We start from the raw sequence: 23,828 nt of genomic DNA, 5'->3' as shown, positions 1-23,828 counted from the left end.
ATGTTTTACACATTAAACCTTTATTAAAACCATTTCTTCCTCACCAAAACATAAGGTAACGCAATGCTCTAACAACTTACTTTTTAAAAACTGGAGCATTAATTTGTATAATTTAAGGAGTCTTTTAAAATCACAATATCTAAATTATATTAAATAGTGGCTAAAGAAAAGTCAGCAAATGCTGTCTTCCTATAGACTAAACAATTTAATGTTAGAAATTCTTACATATAACATCAGAAACTAAATATTTGACATTATAATTTTGAAATTATATAATTTCAATAAATACAATTTCCAATACTAATTAGCATTTAGTAAACATAATAATAAAATAAAGATATTCTTTACATATTAAATACAACTGTCCACAATGTAATAGGCTTTACTGTGTTAAGCTATACATATGTTACTACTTATTTATAGATGAAAGAAAATTTGTTAGCATTAGCTCAGGGTATAGGTCAGATGATGACCAAGGCAAATAAAAAAAAAAGGTATGGTCCACCATTTCATGAAAATACAGGTTTAAAAAAATGGAAAAAGGTCAAACCCCTAAGAGGAGCCAGGTCAATCAAAGCTCAATGTTTGCAAGCTACAATTTGAATCTGTGATCTGCTGAACTCAGGAAAATTTTCCTTCCAACAGGATTACCTTCCGTGCTTAATTAAATCTTTCCAAGCAGTAGTATCTTGCCTCACTGCGGCCCTAAAGGAACTGATACGACTGTCTTTGAAAGCAATCCACATCCATACACATTACTGTACTGAGGACCTACTAGGTCCCAGGAACTGCTACTGAAGACAATTAAGAATGAGACTTGGTTCATATTCTGAAGTAGCACAGTGCAAGTTATCAAATTCCAAGATCTAATACAGAACAAGGAAGGAATTAACCACAGCGTCAAGATGGGAAATTAACTTTCTAAATTCATTTGAAGTCAAATCTTCACAATTTGCAGACAGTTATCACTATCTCATTACACAATTTTGAATAAGTCATTTAAACTCGCAATCACATGGAATAAGTCCTCTGTATAATGACTTTTACAAGTCTCAAAAAAGAAAGCAAGAAATAAAGACTTATTACATCTCAAAATTATAAAATAAGATAATCCCATCTACATTAAGACTACTACATTTTGCTGCTGTGAAAAAAATGTGTCCTATATTTTACTTTCTAAGTTTTGTAAACCTATTATAATGATTGAATTTAGAACCTACTTTGTGCTAGAAAAATAATGCAGCATACTAACAGTTTCCACATGCACTCTGAACTAAAAGTTAAACTTTAGATATTAAGAGTTTTTTAAAACTTGACTAATGCCATGTACTTATTAAAAATGAATTTTAAAGATTCTGTGGGTGAAACTAAATACTTTTGGTGACATACTAAATGCTGTGTTAATGTTATTAATATTTTAACAAATGTGAAAGTAACAAAATTCTATTATATACACTTGTGATCATCCAAATAAGGAAATTAAAAGAAGAAAATATGTCTATCTCAAGAACAGAACTATAAAGCCACAATCAGAATACAAAGGATATATGTCCTGTGAGACTGAACATAATAGGTAATTAAAAAAACCAAGTTGTAGAGCAGGAAATGCTTAAATGTATGGTTCTCTTTGATGGGTTCAGCAATTGCAGAGACTGACAAGTTGAAATGAAATGAATAAGCTTAACAGCAACTTTAAAATAAAATTTTACCAAAGGACAATGTAGAAGCTGGGATACTTTTAAAATGTAATTACGATGAATAAAAGTCTTGCATAATTACTTAAACCACTTTTACTTGACAGCATGAGCTAGCTTAATTTTATTTTATAATATAACATGTACTAAACATACGCCACATCAGTGCTGAAAACAGAATTCAATTACAACTATCCTCAAATTAACAGTCAGTATGCTATATCCACCTACTTCTTCCCTAACTTACATTTCCTGCTTGTAAGAACATAGATAAAGTGGGAGTGGGGGGGTGTATATCTGGATAAAGTAGATTCAAAGAAAATCAGTATGAAAGCTAGAAAATGCTACATGGCAAGGATCAATTGCTCTCTAAGGCCATTATTTGGTGGGGGCTAAAGAAAAGGATGGAATGTGGTTGTCATACAAAGGTAGCTTAATAAAAAACACAGATATGCTCTGGCTGGTGTAGCTCAGTGGATTGAGCACGGGCCTGCAAACCAGATTATCGCAGTTCGATTCCCAGTCAGGGCACATGCCTGGGTTGCAGGCCAGTTCCCGGCAGGGGACCCATGAGAGGCAACTGTACATTGCCATTTCTCTCCCTTTCTCCTTCCCTTCCCCTCTAAAGACACATGAATAAAATCTTAAAAAAAAAACCACACAAATAGAATTTGGTATTTTTGAGAGGATTTTGAAGGCTTATTAGTAAAACTGTATCAAAGGATAGAAATGGATGAGAACAGTGATTAAGTAACGAGAATCCAAAGGAACCTTCAAGAGTACTGCATCCCCCCAAAAAAATTTTTAAGGAGAATCATGTTTAATGCATATACAGAGAAAATTCTACTTAAAAAGCAAAACAAAGAAACTTAAACTATGTGGGTTGTCAGCTTCTTTCTCATAGTGCTTAGAAAAAGTTAAAAGTCTACTTGTTTAAATGCCCCTGATTTTCTATAGTATAATTAATCTTCTTCATGGGAACACTAATAATGATCCAGCATAAACTAAAAGAGTAAAAGCGGTCTGAGAAGAGTAGCAAATATTCCAGGGCAGACTGATGGGTTAAAAGGTATGGTTGCTTCTAAAAAGTAGAATAAATGTAAACAGGGGAGGGAGGTTGGAAGGGCTTGGGTGTTGGGCTGAGGTGGGGGGAAATGGCAGAAAACTGTACTTAAACAACAATAAAAAATTAATGAAAAAAGTTAAAGTTCCTAAATTTTCTCGCAAGTATAAAATCGTTCAATTTTTAATTGTTCATGTTAGGCGCCTGGTGGTTCTGATATTAAAAAATATCTCTGATATAAAGATGCAAGATCTAAACAAAGACTTGATTGTATAAACCATTTGGGGAGACAGCAGATGTAGAAAATTTTTTGCATGCCGAACTTCCCAGGGCTTTTTTCACAAAAAAAAAAAAGTAGAATAAGATTTCTGTAAAAATGTTATACAAACCTTAATATAAGGAAACTGAAAAACAACACTAATTCATCTACACTGCCGGGGTGACCAACCTTTTGGCATGTCTGGGCCACACTGGAAGAAGAGTTTCCTCGGGCCACACATTAAACACACAAACACTAACAAAAACTGATGAGCAAAAAAAAAGGTTTGTGCATATTTTTTGTGTGCTATCCGCCACCACAGATAAGCAAAGAAGTCCTCACACAGTTACTCTAATTATGCAGCAGCCCTTTCGATCATCTTTCAAAATCGTGAGCACGTCCCAAGTTTATGATCACTATTATAGAAAATGTACATATCTAAGTAATAAAATTAAGTAATGTTTTAAGTAAATTTACAATTTTGTGTTGGGCTGTATCCATAGCTATCCTGGGCTGCTTGTTGGTCCCGCAGGTTGCGGGCTGGACCTCCCCTGATTTACAGTTTCCTAAGAGTATGTGATCTGGTCTGATTTTGAAAGTTTTGTTAATAAATTACACTACTAAAAGTTAAGTATACCAGAAACTAATATAACACTGAATGTCAACTGTAATTGAAACATAAAAAATAAAAGTTGGATGAATTTTTAAAAGGCAAAATCAAGTATCTCTATATTAACAGAAGGCTGACAAAATGAACACCAAATTCTTCAAATTTGTATCACAAGATTAGATATTTAAACTCATTCCTTTTCATCTCGCAGATACCCATTTTAAATCCTCCTAAACTCCACTGGCTGACTGCAATAAGCAAGGTGGTTTATACGTTTTCAGTACACTTAAAAAACCAAAGACCTGTAGATACAAAGTGGCTAATTACAATTCTTCAAAGTTTCTACAAATCACAAAGCAACTCACGGCAATCACCAAAAATCAAAAGTATGAGATAAAGGAAATCAGTAAGAAATTCTTTGTGTAAATCCGGGCTGTTTTTATAGTTTCCTTTTTGTGCCATAGTCATAAATGTAAGGAAAAGGTGGCATAATATAGAAGAAAAATAAATGTTGATGAGTTTGAAGAAGGGTATTTAATTTCTTATGTTTATACACTAAAAAAAGAAAATCCAAACTGTTTTAAGGCTGTCAAAAAACATGCAGACGAAGGTAAGCAATTCAGTTTTTCCATTTATCATTTAAAGCCTGACTCTGGCATCACTTGTACCACAGTAAGTCAATTTGTTTTATAATTTTTGGCTTCCTACACAACTCTTCCTGATTCTTCTGGATTTTAAAATACATGTAATGTATGACAATATAAATGTTCAATTTGTTAAGTGCGGTAATTATACTGAAGTTAAGTGGGAGATTGTTGCTGTTCTTGCATGCATACTGAAGATTTTACCTTGAATTATTAGGATACCTGCAACCTCTAGTCATGGTTCAGCAAAAATTTAAATGTAGGTATATTTGTGTGCATATGTGCACATGCACACACGTGTGTAGAGAATTATTACCAGAAAAGAGAAAGGGGGGAAGAAAAGCAAAACATTAATGTCTGGTAAATCTACATGAAAGGCATGTTGGTTGTACAATCCTTCTACTTTTAAACAGGTTTGAAGGTTTTCAAAATAAATAGTTTGAAAGAAATTATAACACTATTTGGCCCAAAGTAACTACTATACTTATTTGCTTGAAATTTTTTTTTGTCTATTCAAATCACCTACTTAAAAAGAATGCCACGCCTAAACATAAAGAGAATCTTTCCCATTTCTTAGGGAAGCCACTGTTTCTTAGGGCACTGATATTGGTTTAATAACCCTCCATATTTAAAATCTACTTTAAAAGGATGGTAAATTATATAATATAGCAAATGATATTAAAAGTATAATTATATTAAAAACATTTGCTAATCAATAATGTTTTCCTTTAAATTAGAAACACCACTATATACTTTCTTACCTTGAAGAGCCTGCAACTTGTGATCATTCGAAGAATTAAGAAATTTGTCCACAATTGTAATTCTGTTCTGGAGGAGTTTCTCAATAAGTCCAAATCCATCAGGTCCCAGCAGTTCAAATAGCTTATAAGAGAGTGAAAATCAAAATCTGTTACTTCAAAATTAACTTTCTCAAGTTATTAACACCCTATTCAACAGAGGTGGGACACTAAACTAGGACAGAAGTGCCCCAAAATTACTTAGAGAACAAATAGTTTCACAGGGTAACCTAAAAACTAAAAGTAACTTTTCACATTGCTAAGGAGCTTTTGACTTTATAAAGGCTACCTGCAACTATATAATTAAAGAGCATGATAATTTTAAAAATCATTTTAATATATAAACCTCTAAAACACACAATATCAAATTTTTACGTTTTTTCATGACATAACCGAATAAAATTCAAAATTTTTATTAATTAATAAATTTGCTTTTTAACATATTATTAATGTTAATCTGCTTTTTAAACATATTATTCTGGTTTTCCCAAATAGAGTACTATTTTTCTTACAGCATACTACATAACAGTTATCATTTTAGAGTTCAAGAACTATTAGAATGCTCCAATGAATCACATAGAACAAATTTTTAATGCTTAATAAGTATTTTATTAAATTTTGATGTGTTAATTTTTATCAATAATTAATTTTTAATGTTTATTAAACACAGTATTGCAAGTGCTTTGTTACTTTATAAAAAGTTTCCATGCATATCCTACCCACAATGCAGAGCAGTTGCCAAAGATTAAGCTGATTCCAGAATGAGAATGAGGTTTACTATTAAGAGACTTTCAATTACAAAACTGTGTGAAATAATTGTTCCAGAAAGCCTTTCAATTTCCTCAATAGTTTTTTACCTCCTGTCCAGAACTGTTACTCTAATTTTGCATGTGAAAATTTTATATTAACCAAACATAAAATATAAAATTCTCGGAGATTCCACACAAACAAAATCAGAATTAAAAGTAGAAATTTATACTGAGTATATGTGAGACATTCAGTATTTAACAAATAATGTATTCCTGCTGATCATTTTACTGACATTATCTACACACAAGACCACCCTCCTTCCACCAAGACTCCAATCCTGGAACAGCACTCCTTGGGCAGGGCATCACAGAACACTGGGGCCCAATCACTCTCACCCTGGCTCACAGACCCAGGCAAGCCAAGAACTTAGGTTATTGCCTCCCCCTTCCATCAAGCACTCAAAGCTGTCACTTGCTGAGGAGCTTTCTATTGTCTCCACCTTTAGCTACAGAGTTCTGCCCCTGGGAGAACTACACCATAAAAGAAGAGGGAAATGTCTAAAACAGAAAGCAGATTAGCGGTTGTTTAGGGACGGGGTGGGAGGAGGTTGGGGAATAATTGTTAAAGATTTATCATTTCTTTTTGAGGAGACAAAAATGCTCTAAAACCGACTGTGGTGACGCTTGTACTTACCTGGATTATACAGGGAATAAAAGTAGGTTTATAATTGTTTATATGGAAAATAATAACTAATAAACAATGATATAAGAATAAACTCCGTTTCATGTACTCACAGCTGTAAACCTACTTTTGGCATACCCTTACATCAATAAAGCTATTTCTTAAATTATGAACCAAAATGACTTAAAATATGAAAAATAATAAAAAATCACTCAGTGTTGAAAGATAAAGGTTAAATATACTTTTCCCGATAAGCATTTTAACTGAGTGTTTTGAATTGATCACTGTTAGTCAGACATAAGCCCTGTGCTTAATGTTAAGGGTGATATTAGAGAACCAGCAAGCTCAAAATAAATAATTGCAATACATACATACACAGTTACCACATTTTGACACATACAATGCACTCTAGTGTATAATGTGCACCCACGCTTCAACACTGCCCAGGTATAATGTGCATCCTTATTTTTCTCTCAAAAATTTGGTCATAAAAGTGCACATTATACATGGCAAAATATGGTACTTCCCCTCACAAACACTCCAAACAACAACAGAAAATGCTCTCTACAAGCAACATGAAACATGCTTTTTATCTAACCAATTCTCAAGGAATGTGTGAATTCTTAAACTGAGACCATTTCTCCCTAAGAAAATTTCTCATGGCAGAGTTACCCTTATATATATTCTTTGCTACTAGAGGTTACTTAAACTATAATTCAATGTTCACATATAATTAGAGATTCTAGTTAAAAATTCTGTCCACACCATAATTCTAAGAAACACCAGATATACTTGGAAGATAACTTCTAATGTAACATCACAAGCACAAGATCATAGCACAAAGAGCACAGTATTTCTTAAAAATAAACATCTAAGACCTAGCAATGGGAGAAGGAAGCTTATTTGCTCTGAATAGCAGAACTTCCATAACTGCAAGACGAAGAATCCCCAACAGAATTCTGAGATCAGCTGCCATCAGATTTAAAGCAATCCTAAAATTATGCTTTCCCTAACATTTGCCATTTTCATGCACGTTGAGAGCAGGTGCAGCTCTCACTGCAGATCTGCACCACACACTCATTTGGCAGTGGGAGTGACTGTAAAGGTGCAGGGTCTGCATCACTGTGCTGTGTGCATTGAGGCAAGTTCCAGGCGCTGCTCTCAAACCGGAAACAGGGGAAGGGAAATGTTATCTGTGGGTACAGAAACAGACATCAACTACAGAGTTTTAAAGAAAAAAAAAGACTGCAGGTTACAAACAATAAAAAGGCAAGGTTCACTATCCCAACTATAAATTTAGAGTATGAGATTTAAAAGAGGCAAAATAGGAATAGACAGGCAACATCTTTTCCTGGTAGATGTCGTCAAAGCCATTATCACCTGTTAGGATATTCTAAATAGACAAAGGTTCTTAGAATTCTTATTGTAATCATAAATACTTATCCATTAAATTAAACAGTTAAAGTAATTCTTCATCAACTTAAAATGATGAATGGAAACAGTCAAAAAGTTAAGCAACACACATTAGTTCAGAACCAGCAAACATTAGTTTGGAACATATGCAGAGTAACTTTAAAAGCCTATGTGCTTGGTTCTTACAATACTCCTATGGATGACTGTAGCCTTGTGAATCTCTCAGCAACAGTAACCCCCACTTTCCACTGTATTTGGAATTTAATTTAATTTTTATTCCAATAGGAAAAATGCTATACTGGATGCTATCAAATGAATACAAAATGTAAAGTAATGATAAATCTTTAAATAATGTAATAGGACGAATGATACTATGAATCCTATAAAATGATTTAATAAGAGATATAACAGGTCTAAATAAGAACTATAAAGCTATTCTCCAAGTGGAATATGTAAAGATATGCTGAGGCTTTGTGAAACCACAGACTAAGTAAATAAAAAACATACTTGGATTTTGGGTTTGCTCAAGTGCTTACAGGCAAAAACCTTTTAAAATAAAACACAGCTCTGTTTGTGTTAATGTCCTGTTTGAATCCTACTGCTCAGGTTAGTCAAAAAATGTTGAAAAAAGTATTTAATCACTAAAACAATCTTTAAAGCAAATAAAATTTTAATAATTATAAAAAGTTTGAGTTGTATTTTTGTTTCCATCTAGTTAATGTTAAATAATTCACTGGAAGTCAAAAATAAGTGTATCTGGAGTTCCAAAAAGCCCTCTTTGAAAGGAGAGACCAACCATTCTCCATAGCAAACAGTCAGTGGGCACTCTGAAAACTAGCTGGTGATGCACAGCAGGCACAATAGCTCGATGGAAGCAAGGTGCCCCTTTGGGGAATAATATGCCAAGGTGGACTAGGGGAGTAATTTCAATATGGAAATCAGCCACTTAAAGTGTCCTTCAAGGATTGGCCATTGTCCTATTCAAAATTTATCAATGATATATAAACCAGAAGATATTAAATCAAGTTTGTTAAAGTGTTAATATGGTACCTGGAAGAATCAAGATCTTAAAATTTTCCAAATACTCTGGTATAATCTGGCCAGACCTAAGGAGAAGTAATAGAGATAAATATAAAAAACCCTACAATTGGGTTTAAAAAACTCATGTGTACAAGATGGGGAAACCTGGTCCCACAAAGAAATTCCTAAGGAAAATCCTAAAAAGGTAGAGAGTTGGTTATTTGCAGGCTCAGTATGAATACAAAATGCAGTGAAAGCTAGGAAAAATTTCATATATTAACAGTAATATAGTATCTCAAACACTCCCTTTGGCACTACATTGACTGAACCATATGTAAAGTGCTGAGTTGAATTCTAATCTATAATTTTAAGAAGGTTACAATAAAAAAGTAAAGAGATCGTGAAAAACAAAGTAAAAATATCTATGTGAACATTTTCAATAGCACCTGTATTATCATCTATCATTATCCATTGTTACAAGGGTGCTTATTCATAGATTTGATATATTCTGGCCCCATCTTCCTTGATCTTCCTCTGTGGATCACTCCACACTGCTAAACCCTCATTATCCTTTTCGAAACACACCTTTCCTTTGCTATCCTGGACACATCTCTCTTTTCATAGGTATCTACCACTGTGGCTGCTGCTACCTTCCTATCTCCTCTTCAGGCTCACTTGGACTATTAAGTGTTAGAGTTCCTTAAGGCTTCATCCTAGGCCCTCTTAAACTTTCACTCCATATTCTCTCCTTAACTGTTTATACCCACGCCCGTAGCTTCCATTAGCAAGCATATGCTGAAAAGTGTTAAATACAAACATCGTTCCCAGAACTCTAGTCTGAGCCCCATATACCTAATTGCCCAGTTATCATCTCCACTTGGAGGTCTCGATACCTCTCACAATTCTACACATCCAAAACTATCTTACGGTTTTCTACCCTCTTTACTGCTTTCTAAATGGTCTTTATTTCCATGAATGGCACTGTCTTTCTTCCAGTTATACAAGGCAAAAGCCTAAAATGCATCTTTAACACCTCCTTACCCCATAGTACCCAACCCCACCCCACCCCTTATCCAATCCATCATCGAATCCTCTTGTCTCAACTACTAAACAGATTTCAAGTGTTTCTGCTTGTCTAAGTTCCCAAATCACTCAAAGGGCTTTCTGCACTTTTATCCACACTTAAATCTATTCTTACATAGCAAGTGGAGTGAATTTTATTAAATGCAAGTCTGATTAGTGTATAATACCTCTCCACCATCTCTTGCCCATAAACCTCCCAAAGGTTTTCCATTGTTCTAAAGATGAAATATTAAATTGGACTGAATGAAAAACCAGAACCTCAGCCCTGGCTGGTGTAGCTCAGTGGATTGAGCATGGGCCTGTGAAGCAAAGGATCGTGGTTCGATTCCTAGTCAGGGCACATGCCTAGGTTGCAGGCCAGTTCCCAGTGGGGGACACATAATAGGCAACCACACATTGATATTTCCCTCTCTCCTTCTCTTCCCCTCTCTCTGAAAATAAATAAATAAAATATTTTTTAAATAAAGAACCAGAACCTCAGAATACCACAAGGTATTAAAGTAATATTAAAAAATATTGAAGTAGATTCAATTACATTGCTCTGACTAGAATTTTAATACCATTAATAAAGTTAAATATTATTTTTAAAACAGCATTTTTAATTCTCCATTTCTATGTATATTTATAATAAACACAAGTTACAATAGTATGTATATGAGTATAATTTAAAATTGAGTAACTATGTTTATATCAGGGATGTATTATCAAAAATGATTGGAAGGTAGGATAAAAAAAGCTTCAATACTTTCAAAGTATCAGCCTGTTATGAAACTTTCCCACAATTTAACAGTTTTCTGACCTGGGTATGTCTTATAATCAATATCTATATTTATGTAACAATATTTTTAATGAAAATGTAATTAAATGGTCTTTCTGAAAATTGCTAGTGCTTTACAGAATTTAAAGAAACACAGGTTATGTATAATCCACTGATGTTTTCAGTGGATTATCACTGCTCATATTTTCAAACCTTCTTTTGTACGGTTGCATTCTACCGTACAAAAACCCAGAAACCCAGCCATTAATTCACATTACCCCATGTTGGTCAACTCGATAATTTAACAAATTTATGAATACATAATATAGCAGTTCAGGTTAAGAGAACAGTCACCCAGTGCTCAAACTGTAAGCCTAACGCCCACTAAGCTTTAGGGCCTCAGACAACCTTGCTGAGCCCCCGCTCCCTCACTTGTGTAGGGGAAATGAGAGGACTTTCGCAGGGCTGTGTTAAGAACTAAACAACGTATATAAATGTATTTGACAGTGTGCCTTGCATATAAGCAATTAATTTTAGGTGTTTAGTATTATTAAAATAAAAAAATCATTAAAAAGGAAGTTAGAAAAGCACACAAAATTATCTGTATCATGATAATAATGATAGCAAGCCCTAACACTTGTACACTCCTTATTTCCCAGGCTATGTATTAACTACTTTACATATGGAGCATATATTTTTACATTGTCTTCATCTGAAGAAATACTAAGTAAATCTTTGCTAACTATACATAATACTGATGCATCTCTCATTTAAAAGCAATCATGGTAAAAGTAATTCAAAGAAAACAATACAAACATGACTAATAATCACCTATCACTTGTTAGGAAAAAGAACATGTAACAAATATTAACAGAAATATCAGATATGCATATTTACTTCAGCTTTTTTTCCCAAGGATGTGTGCTCACAATTGTAGTATGTACACGGATATACTCTGACTCCAATTTCTGGTGGTAAATTATTCTTGGTTCAATGGTGAAATTAAATAAAATACACCCTGTTGCTCATAGGTTTAAAACAACTGCCCCTAGTAAAACTCGATTCACGGGTTAGATGGCAGCTTCCTAGTTAGCCTTGCAGCCCACCACCACTCTGTCTCTACTGCAATGTTACATACTAGAACTTAACGATCTTCCTCACAATCAGCTTGCACATACGGCTTCTCACAATGGGGTCATCTAAGCTCAGTGTAGAGGGGACCTCAGAGGACATCTAAACAGAGTTCCCATAAAAGCTGTAATGGGAGGGTAGAATAATAGCACGTTGAAAACTTAGGCCTGGAGTCGAATAGAACTAGAGTTAGTTATCAATACCTACTTATAATTCTCTTATTTATTGATTAATTTTAGAGGAGAAAGAAAGAGAGAGAAACACTGATTTGTTGTTCTATTTGTTTAGGCATTCACTGGCTGATTCTTCTGTGTGCCCTGAGTAGGGTCCAAACCTACAACCTTGGCATACTGGGATGACACTCTAACCAAACGAGCTATTATACAACTGAGCAACTTAAGTAATCTGAGCCTCACCTTTCTTGTCTGTTAAAATTAGCATGATGTCTGACCAGTACTCAATAAATACTTACTGCTGTTATTGACAGTTTTTTCCTGGCTAATAAACAACCAACATACTTCTGCCAGCAGGAAATATTATAAGGCAACTCGTGTCACTGCTAGAGAATGCCAAGTGTCAAAAAAAATCCTTCCTCATACTAAGCCCAATCAAATTCACTACAGTTTTCACCTATTGCTCTGTTGTGCCCTCTGAGGTTACAAAGACTGACCTTAGTAATATTTGTACAAGACAGCCTTTCAAATATTTGAAGATAAGTTCAAGTACAAGTCACACTTCACTCTCAAGTTCTTTTTTCCCCCAGGTAAATATACATAAATTCCTTACTATTAGTCATACACTTTGATTTCTAGATTCTCCATCCGGGTTCTTTAGAAGCTTTTTACTGAGCCTCTTAAAAAATGACATCCAACTAAACATAGTATTTTATTTATTTTTTAATCCTCACCTGCAGGTATAGGTATGTTTACTGATTTTAGAGAAAGAGGATGCCCAACCAGGGATTGTACCTGCAACCTTCAGTTAAAAAATGTTGTATTTTAAATGTAATTTGATTAGGGCAGATCACAGAAAGTAAAACAACTCTGGACTAGATGGTAAACTTTTCTGAACGTAGCATGAATGATAACATTACATTGTTGGTTCAAACTTGGTTTAACCAGGTAAAAGCATTTGGTTTCAGGTTTTCCCCACAGGAATTCCAAGTCTACGATTCCCATATCCTGTCCTTTATATAAATTTTATTTATTTTTTTAAATAATTTTTTATTTAATTCTTGTTCAAGTACAGCTTTCTGTCTTATATTCCCAATCCTGCCCGCTCCCCCTTTATATAAATTTTAAGCCCACAATTTCAAATGAATCATTTATGAATCACTTCCATAATCAATTTCTTTGTTTCTTCTTTTCAGTTTTTAAAGAGCTTTCTAAATCCAAATTCTAGAGCCTATTACATCAGTAAACACTATAATATGTATCAATGTTGAATTTGTCCTGAACGTGAGTTCAGTAACCTTGTCTTCGTACAAATCATTGATTCAAGTACTGAGGACAGGACAAAGGTAACAAATTGTGGGATAAAAAAATGAAAACCTGACCCCCAAAAGGCAATAAACCAATTCTTAAGGTTTTTCAATCAACTATTAACTCTAACTCAATCATCAGCAGTTCCCTATCTTGTTTGCTAATTTAAATACTTCCTTGTCTACACTATAGCCACTAGCCACACATGACACTATTTATGTTCTCAGTAAATGCAATTAACAAAATTTAAAATTCAATTCCTCAGTTAATATTAGTCTCTCTTGAAAGGTTTCAAGGGCTCAACAGCCACATGTGGCTAGTGGCTCCCACGTTGGAGTGCAAACAATATTTCAATCACTGCAAAAAAGACAGCACTGAGCTACGAGATATTTTGTTTCTATGCTAAATGCTCTGCTGAGATCTAGATATGTTTATAAAGTACAATTTATCTGTCCAGTTGTATCATTCCAACAAATTAGATTATTTTAAAACCCTTAATTGTATATTATAGTTCCTTCTTAGTGTTGTATGTTCTGTAAGTTTTGGCAAATATAAGACTATCAGTGTATCCATCATTATGGTATCACACGAACAGATTCATTACCCTAAAAATGTCCCATGTGCTATCAAGTCATCCCTTTCTCTTTCTTTCCAGCCCCCAGCAACCACCGATCAATTTCTTTTACTGTTTCACAGTTTTGTCTTTTCTAGAATGTCATATAGTTGGACTTGTACAGTAATGATGCCTTTTCAGTTTGGCCTCTTCCACTTAGCAATATGCATTTAAGGTTCTTAGAAGTGGCTTGATGGTTCATCTCCTTTTATCGCTGCATAGTATTCCATGATATGGATACACCACAATTTGTTTATCCAGTCCCACACTGACAGATATCTGGATTGCTTCCAAGTTTGGGCAACTATGCCTTCATTTTTAAAAATTTAATTCTGCTCTTTACACATATTATCATATTGGTAAAAAACTGGAACAGGTCCTAAAGACATGCTAAAATACTACTACTAAGCTGAACACTTTTCATTTTCCTTATTTCTTATGTTTTCTAACCTTTCTACAATAACACATATTCCTTAAACAGAAAAAAATTTTATTTTTAAATAATACAAAATAGATTCTGAGTTACCAATTGTTTCACATTTTGTCTGCTAAGTACATAAAGCATCACTAACTTAAAAGTATAAGGACCAATGTTCAAACAATTAAACTTTATTTCCTCTATCAAATATTATTTTTCATAAGCCTCATTTTATCAAATACAATTTAACCACATGGAAATTACCCTGACATATAGCATTTTCTAAAACATCAATAAAAATTATTTTACTAATTTTAACAATTTTTATTTCATAACAGCAATAAAATACATGTTTTAACTATTTAGTCACTTGAGTTAATAAGCAAATTCCTCAGCCTAGTATCTAACTGAAACTATCCAAGAGGGACAGAGATGCAGTAAGTGCAGGGTGTGCCTTAGAAGGTATCTATCCATCTTCTAAGTAGAAGAGATGGCATTTTGAACTAAGCAAGTTAGGGAAAGCAACAGCAGTTTACCCACAGAAATTTAAAATTTGTTTAAGTATCTAAGCAACAGGTTTATAAAATAAAGCAAGTGGCTAAGGTATTATTTCTCAAGTAAGCTCATTTCTTTGTATACCAAACAAAAATAAACATTTTTAGAGAAAGGAATCCTCATAACTCCTTATTATACATTTACTATTTGTATGAGAATTATTTATTACATTTCATGGTAGACTGACAATATGCAAGCAACAATGTTTAGCTTCTTTCCTTATTAGCAAAGACAATAAAAATCACAGCATTTATCAGAGGACCTTTCTATTTGGGGATTTGAAAGGCACTGAACTCTACCTACACAGAAATTCTTATAAATGCAATCCCCAAGAATATTATATCACACATCATTTTTCTGGGTATCATTTGATGTATAAAGTGCACAAGGAGCTAAGTTATAAGAACCAACATTCATATAAAACTGCAGACAGGATTAAAAGTACCAAAATAAAGCAATGTATAAATAAGTCTTTAACAATAATATAAGCAACGAGTTCCTGGTTTATTTGTTCATTTTTTCTTTCAGAATTATCAAAGTATTTATAAAGGCTATAATTAAGTTCTTATTTAAACAACATAAGAGAAATGATTAATTTTGCATTACCCTGAGCAAACTTAAGATTTTAATTTTAACCCTACGTAGAAAGAACAGTTGAACAAGTGTATATCAGTCACTGTTGTGACAGTGTAATTGGATGTACAACCTACATACTGAATTTAGTTATTCTACTATTGTCAAGTTTTAGAATGTTTATATTTAGCTAAACCCTTAAACAGTCGGTCACAATAAAAAATATTAAGTAATTTCTCTCAAAAACACAAATATATTTCACTTTTAAACATCTTAAAATTTTCTTGAAAAACCTCTTTCCTTTATGCTTAAGGTAGGAAGGAAGCAAGCCTTCCCACAAAACAAGTGTTAGTGATGAAGAGGAAGAAAAGATGGCTCAAAATTCATGCTTTAATCCACTTCATCTATTAAAATAGAAAAAGAGAAAAACCTAACAGACGCTTCAAACTTACAAACAAGACAAGTATGTCCCTGGAAGAGAAATTAAGTGAAACAAGTAAAGCACTGAGTAGGACTAAAGGAACGAGCTAGGCTCTGGTTCCGGACAGCCAGGCCAGAGGTCTGGCGCCTGCGGGGTGCCTGTGGGCACACCGGATGAAGACTGCTCCATTCAACTTGGAGCTCTAGTGAGGTGCCGTCGGAAGCCAGAGTATGGGCATAGGGCTCCAGGGTTCATAAGAAGTAGCTGAAAAGAACTAGCACCAAAATGATAACTTGGGGCCACAGCTACCTGGGAATCTAGGACAGGGAGAAGGTGAAATCATGATTGAAGAAGTAAGGATCAGCATTAGCATAAAAATTAAAATTCTCAGACTTATGAAAAATCTTACACTAAAAATGACAGCCAATAAAATCAACAAGGGAGTATAAGTCTACTCCAGAAGAAAACAATATGGAACAATGTGGCTCAGATTTTAAAATGAGCAATACTACGAAGCTCAAAGCAGTTGTTCCCATTAAAATAATTTATTAGAGGGTATATGGGAACAATATACCTTCTGCTAAATGTTTCTGTAAACGTAAAACTGCTCTGAAGAGTCTCTTCATTATCAAAGTACTTTACAAGATCACTGTAATCAAAACAGTCCGGTACTGGCAAAAGAACAAACACAAAAATCAATGGGACAGATTAGAGGGCCCAGAAACAAACCCATGTCTTTATGGTCAATTAATATTCATTCTTCAAAGGGGGCAGAAGCATAAAATGGAGTAAAAATAGCCTCTTCAACAGATGGTGCTGGGAGATCTGGACAGCTACATGCCAAAAAATGAAATTCGACCACTAACTTACACCATACACAAAAATAAACTCAAAATGGATAAAAAACTTAAATATAAGTTGTGACACCATGAAAGTCCTACAGGAGAACACAGGCAGCAAAATTTCAGATATTCCATGCAGCAATATTTTTACCAATAGCAAGGGATATAAAGGAAAAAATAAACAAATGGGTCGACATCAAATTAAAAAGTTTCAACATGGCTAAAAAAATATCAGCCAAATGAAAAGGAACCAACCATATGGGAAGATATATATGTTTCTATATAACAGGTATAGATATATATACCTGTTACCTGTATCTATGTATGTGTGTATATATATATATATACACACACACATACACAATGATACATGGGACAAAGGTTTTACCTTCAAAATACATAAGGAACTCACAGGATTCCACACCAGGAAGACAAGCAATCCAACAGAAGAATGGGTAAAGGACCTGAACAGACTTCTCCAAGGAGGATATACAGAGGAACCAGAGACACATGAAGAATGCTCAGCATCACTAGCCATCAGAGAGATGCAAATNGTTGTGACACCATGAAAGTCCTACAGGAGAACACAGGCAGGAAAATTTCAGATATTCCATGCAGCAATATTTTTACCAATAGCAAGGGATATAAAGGAAAAAATAAACAAATAGGTCGACATCAAATTAAAAAGTTTCAACATGGCTAAAAAAATATCAGCCAAATGAAAAGGAACCAACCATATGGGAAAATATATATGTTTCTATATAACAGGTATAGATATATATACCTGTTACCTGTATCTATGTATGTGTGTATATATATATACACACACACACACATACACAATGATACATGGGACAAGGGTTTTACCTTCAAAATACATAAGGAACTCACAGGATTCCACACCAGGAAGACAAGCAATCCAACAGAAGAATGGGTAAAGGACCTGAACAGACTTCTCCAAGGAGGATATACAGAGGAACCAGAGACACATGAAGAATGCTCAGCATCACTAGCCATCAGAGAGATGCAAATTTAAAATGCAATGAGATACTACTTCACACTAGTTAGCATGGCCATTGTAAACACATCAACAAACAACACATGCTGGTGAGGTTGTGGAGAAAAGGGAACCCTAGTACACATTTTATGGGAATTCACACTGGGGCAGTCACTGTGGAAAACAGTATGAATTTCCTCAAAAAACTATAAATGGCATTGCTTTTTGACCTGGCAATTCCACTGCTGGGATCGTACCCTAACAATCCTGAAACACCTATTCAAAAAATCCTATGCACCCCAATGTTCATAGCAGCACAACTTACAATAGCCAAGTGCTAAAAATAGCCTTAAGTGCCCACCAGTAAATGAGTGGATCAAAAAACTGGTACATTTGCGCCCTGGCTGGTGTAGCTCAGTGGATTGAGCGTGGGCCTGAGAACCACACGATCGCGGTTCAATTCCCAGTCAGGGCACATGCCTGGGTTGCAGGCCCGTTCCCAGCGGGGGACTCAGGAGAGGCAACCATACACTGATGTTTCTCTCCTTGTCTCCTTCCCTTCCCCTCTAAAGATAAATAAATAAAATATTTTTTAAAAACTGGTGCATTGGCATAATGGAATACAATGCAGCAGAAAGAACAAAGGAGCTCCTACTTTTCATGAAGGCATGGATGGACCTGGAGAGTATTTCACGGTGAAAGACAAATACCATGAGGTCTCACCTATAAATGGAACCTAATCAACAAAACAAACAAGCCAGTAAAACAGAACCAGAGACTTTAAAATAAAGACCTAACTTACAGTGACCAGAGCGGGAAGGGGAGGTATAATGAAGGAAAGAAGGGGAAAAGTGGAGTCAATGAACATGTACAAAGGACCCCAAAACAAAGACAATGGAGGGGGTCAGGAATGGGGAAGGACTGAATGTGAGAGGTGGGAGTGGGTAGGACAAGGGAGAGTAATGGGGGGAAAATGAGGATAACTGTAATTGAACAATGAAAAGAAAGGAAAACAATAAAAAATAAAGTGTCTTAAAAAAGGATGGCATACAACTTAAAAAAAATAATTATAAAGTTATTATCAATCAAGATTATGCTCTTACGGTTGATAAACGTTTATAAAGTTGAAGAATTATCCACTTGTGTTTTAAACAAATACTACCAAGCAAAATGCCTTATACATAAAGGATATTTAACAAATCTTTGTGAAAACAACGAATAAGTAACAAAGAGGTACGGTAATTAACGATCAATGCAGAATCGCACTCTATCAGCATTGATCACTAAATCAAAAAATACATCTCTTTTGGAATTTCTCATCATGATTTGTTTTATTTTTTAGACACGAAATGTCCTTGAGGGCACTCTACAAGGTGGGGCGAAGGTAGGTTTACAGTTGTTTGTATGGAAAGTAATAAAATAATTAATAGAAATACAAGAAGTATATTGCATACTCACAACTGTAAACCTTCTTTTGCTCCACCCTGTATATTTTTAGAATATTTCAAATGTTATCATGATGATCATTGATAGCCTAAGAACACAGGAAGTTGTAAACAGAACAACATTGTTAAAGGATAACCCCATTTCCATTGTGAAGGAATACAAGTGTCGTAACTGGTTGTACAGTAAGGCCATCAGGCTTGTCCCAACCTCTTATATGTTATACTTCCAGTTGTCTTAATTTAAAACTAATGCATTATATATGAATAAAAGCTAAAATATGTGGGAAAAAAGCAAACGCATGAGCAACAAAACCAAAATCTGGTTCTCTGCGTACAAAACACACACTCCGCCAACAAAATGAAAAGTCTTAGGAAAACAGGCAGATACAAAGAGCAACACAACTAAAAGCTAGTGTAATTTTTTTAATAACAGGACATTAAAAATAACTTTGATGCAAAAAGCTCGAGTATTCAGATGAAATGGCTAACTTCAGAGAAAAATATAATTGACAAATTTGATTTAAGTAGAAAAATCTGACTAAACGAGCAACTCCTGGAAAATTTGAATTGGTGATCAAAGTGTGCCCTCCAAAAGGAGAGCAGGCCACACAGTTTCAAAGCACACCACTATTAAACTCTCAGGAAAGACATAATCACTTTCTTATAAAGGCTTTTTTGAAAACAGCAAAAGAAAATAAAAGTGTTCCAGAAGTTTATTATATGAAGTTCAAATAACCTTAGGTATTAAAACAGGAAGATTTACAAATTCTCCATTCAGACTAGATTCAAAGCATAGTGGAAAGATAGAAAAACCATAATGTACCAGTACCTATCCAAAAATGCCCCAAGGAAAAGAGGAGACATTCTGATTCTCATAAATTACACGTAAACTGAATACAATGTATGTATTTACTTTTTTAATTATAAGAGGTATACATGTAGTACCTCTACTGTAAGTAACAAACAGCATATACATTATAGTAAGCCTCTGGTTATTATATTCAATTTAAGGAATGTCTGTCTTTGAGATAATAAGCCATATTAGATTTGCACATAAAGATAAAATGATGTATTGAAAAGTAAAAATAATAAAGTACAATTAAAGAAAACATTTAAAACTGAATAACTCTGAAAAAAGCAGAGTATGTTATATATAACACTGTAAATTACTCTTAGTTTGGTTTGTGGCATAAAAAGATGCTAAATATTCATACATTCCAAATAAAGTCTTAAACAATATAAAAAATGACCATGAAAATTAGGACACCACTTACTTAGCATTTATTTTTCTCTCAAGAAAAATGTGCTAAGCAAGTCTGTTTTTGCATTGCTGAGAAATTAGATAAACTATATTTTCATAATAATTAATGCTCATTATTTACAGTTACTTAATCTAGCACAATAGTTTAACAAAGCTAAAATCAAGGTCACTTACAACTTATTTAAAAGTACTTGGAATGTGAACACTATCTATTTTCCATATACTATAATTAATTAGGTGTGAAGTAAGGGTACAGCTAGGTACTTCTATATATTTAAAAGCTTGCTTTACAGTTTTATATATATGACAAAGTGATAGCTTCATTGATTCTTAGAAAGACTATATTTCTCTGAGGCTGATTTTAACTGCCTTAGAAAAAACAAATTTACAGCTTTCACTGTGTGTATATATGTGTATGTGCACATGCATATATGAAGCTGAACAAAATTCATATATCGAATTTTTAATATTTAAACAAATTCTTATGGCAATTTCTAAATCTAATAATCAGACTAACTTAGGTCTACAAAATGATCATTAAAACATTATCCAAAATATTTTATCCCAAATACTATTAAAACACAGAAATGTACCCCTTATTTTACTAATAAAATGTATTTTATTTCTTTGCCCATCAATATATTACATATACCTTTCAATCAATAACCCATGTGTCCCTCCAAATTAGTCATAACACTCATTATATCAAACACAATTTGCTTGCCCATTCCTCTTTTAAATTTATGCATGAAAATTCCAAGAGATTTAAGATGGCAAGACAGCGGGCATGGGTTGGTTAAACTTCTTCAGATTACCTCTTTGTCTCCCAAAACCTAAGAGCACCTGACAGATGGCACAGAATACATTAGTGAACGAGTGCCTAACAGAGAAGAACAAAACAGAAAGAATAAAATTTGGCAAAATGTCTTATTCCTTGAGCAACCATTCCAATTAAGAGCAAAATATTTTGGAATTTGTTACTGCCACAAATTTGAAACAAGTAATTTTAAATCCTCATTTTGAGTTAACATATTAATATCTTTTCCCTCACATCTTAAATAAGTCATCAAAATCCAACCCTCTACAAATTCCAAGAAAAGTAATCATTCAACAAATGAGACTAAGTCTCCAATAAAAGATCTCATTACTCACCGAGGGTACTCATTATACTTAGAGAACTCTGAATATTAAAAAGGTGTGCAGAGCTCAGAGCTGTCATGTACCTTCTCCTGGAAGTCCCAGTGATACTTCTAAGACCATCCATCTTCCACATACGGTTCTTCAAATACCCTGCCCATCCTCCTATCCCACCATAAACTCCTCTTGGAAGGGATAACCCACTGTGATTTTTCCAAGTGTTCATCATAAGACATTATTTCCACTTCCTTCATCAACCTGATCACTCTCTCTCCTCTACAGACCTCCATTAGGATTCTACCTCTGGTGAATTGTGGTGATCAGGTGCAGCCTGAGGAGCCGAATGATCACCACCATGTGTAAGACTACTTCTTTAGTAATGAAATTTTATTGTTTGCTAACAATGTCACACTACTTACAAGAGTCAGTACATATGGAATACTTACCATCTGTTAGGCACTATTTTAAGTGCTTCAAAAGCTTTATATAATATCATATCATACATTCACAGCCAACTATATGGTAAGCCAATCACTTTTCCATGTTAACAAGTAAGAAAACTGCAGCTTAGAGAACGTGCTCAAAGAAGATCAAACAGTTTACAGGAAGCAGAGCTAGGACTCATACATGTGTCTAATCTCAAAGCTCATCATTTTAACCACTTGAATTTGCAGTTCCCACGGCTGCTAAATACAGCTGCTAAACCTGATCTGTCCATCTGGAATTAATAGTACTCCTGGTTACAAGTATATGAACTTACATTCATCTATTTTTTCATGTCATACTCAGCCCATCATTTTAACAATTAGAGCAATAAAAGGGGGTAAAAGCAATATGCAACTGAGATAGATAAAAAAATATGGCTAGTGCTTTCCCCAGCATAGTTTGAAAACATAAGAGTCCTGTTATGGCAGGTGTAATACTTTAGTTATCTTGACCTTTCCTAAATGTTATATTCAGCTAAAAGTAGAGCAAATAATTCCTGAGTTTTTCTCATAAAAATTTAATCTCTTATAAAAGTACAAGCAGGAGTGAATAACCTAAAGTGACAATGTGGAAGTAACAATAACCTTGGGAGTAAATCACTATTCATTTTAGAGTATGCAATATGGACATATTCAGATATGTATCCACAAATTAAATACAGAGAGAAGATACATCCGATGCAAATAACATTCTACTCCAAACCAGTAAGACTAAAAAGAAAAAAAAAGGGTTGTTTTTTTTTAAATGGGAAGGTCAATCGCGTCCTGTAAATTGCCTTTCTAGGCATAGCACATAAGGAACATTAAATGAAAAGATGGAAACTTGCCTACTTCAGTACTTAATCTGCCCTTCCAATTAATCTCATTATAAATCTTTTAGAAATAAAAAAGTAACTCTACTTCATGAAATGAAAGTACAATTCTCACAAAACAGTTAGTGGCCTAAAAAAATCTTTAATTTCAGTAATAATAAAAATTTAATTGAAATTGAGTTACCATTTTCTGCGTACTAAATAGGCAAGCATTTTTTTTTTTAAAGTATAACAGGATTGGAAAAGACTTAAGTGCAGGGACAATCCTACACTACAGGCAGAATATACACTGGGAGATTCTTTCAGGAGAGTACTTTGTTAGTACTTTTGGATGCAAACTTTTCACTGATAGAAAATATTCAAAGAAAAATATGTATGAGCAAATATTTAACATAAGAATATTACTGCAATGTTTTGTAGGGAAATGCTGGGTGTAATAAATCTTCAATAAGAGTATTAATTTAATAAACTAGGATATGGACATAAATGTAATACTCTGTAGTCATTAAATTTTATTATATAGCATTATCATAAAAACATGTATAGAAGTGACAAAAATATAATATTATATACATTGCATGACCCATTTTAAAATTATTTATAATTTAAAATATATATACTTCAAAATACAATGGTTATGGCTGGATAACAGCAAGATTACAGATGACTTAGATCCTTCATATTGTGTATAAGGGTGCGCTAAATATTCTACAATGATATATTTCCAAAGTTAGAAAAATAAACTTGTATGAATACAATAGGTGGTATTAAAATATGAAATGGAGTAAAAAGAGAAAACATGATTGGATTTTAATAAAACACTATGGCCAACACTATAGCTATAAACTGAACATTTGAGAAACACAGGAAAAAGGTATCAAAAATG

General features: G+C 33.8%; 1 protein-coding gene across 1 annotated transcript in view; it reads right to left on the bottom strand.

Moving 5' to 3' along the window:
- ASCC3 (activating signal cointegrator 1 complex subunit 3) overlaps positions 1-23,828 on the bottom strand; it is a 320,030-nt gene that overhangs the window by 249,020 nt on the left and 47,182 nt on the right. The window contains exon 5 of the mRNA XM_037059706.1: positions 5,032-5,152. Within this exon, the coding sequence (XP_036915601.1) occupies positions 5,032-5,152 (121 nt within the window). The remainder of the gene's footprint in view (positions 1-5,031; positions 5,153-23,828) is intronic.

Source organism: Sturnira hondurensis, unplaced genomic scaffold (genome assembly GCF_014824575.4).
Source record: "Sturnira hondurensis isolate 20B ecotype Veracruz unplaced genomic scaffold, ASM1482457v3 Scaffold0011291, whole genome shotgun sequence".
NCBI classification, from domain to species: Eukaryota; Metazoa; Chordata; class Mammalia; order Chiroptera; family Phyllostomidae; genus Sturnira; species Sturnira hondurensis.
Note: the sequence above shows the minus strand (reverse complement) of the source record. Positions and strands in the feature narration are given on the sequence as shown.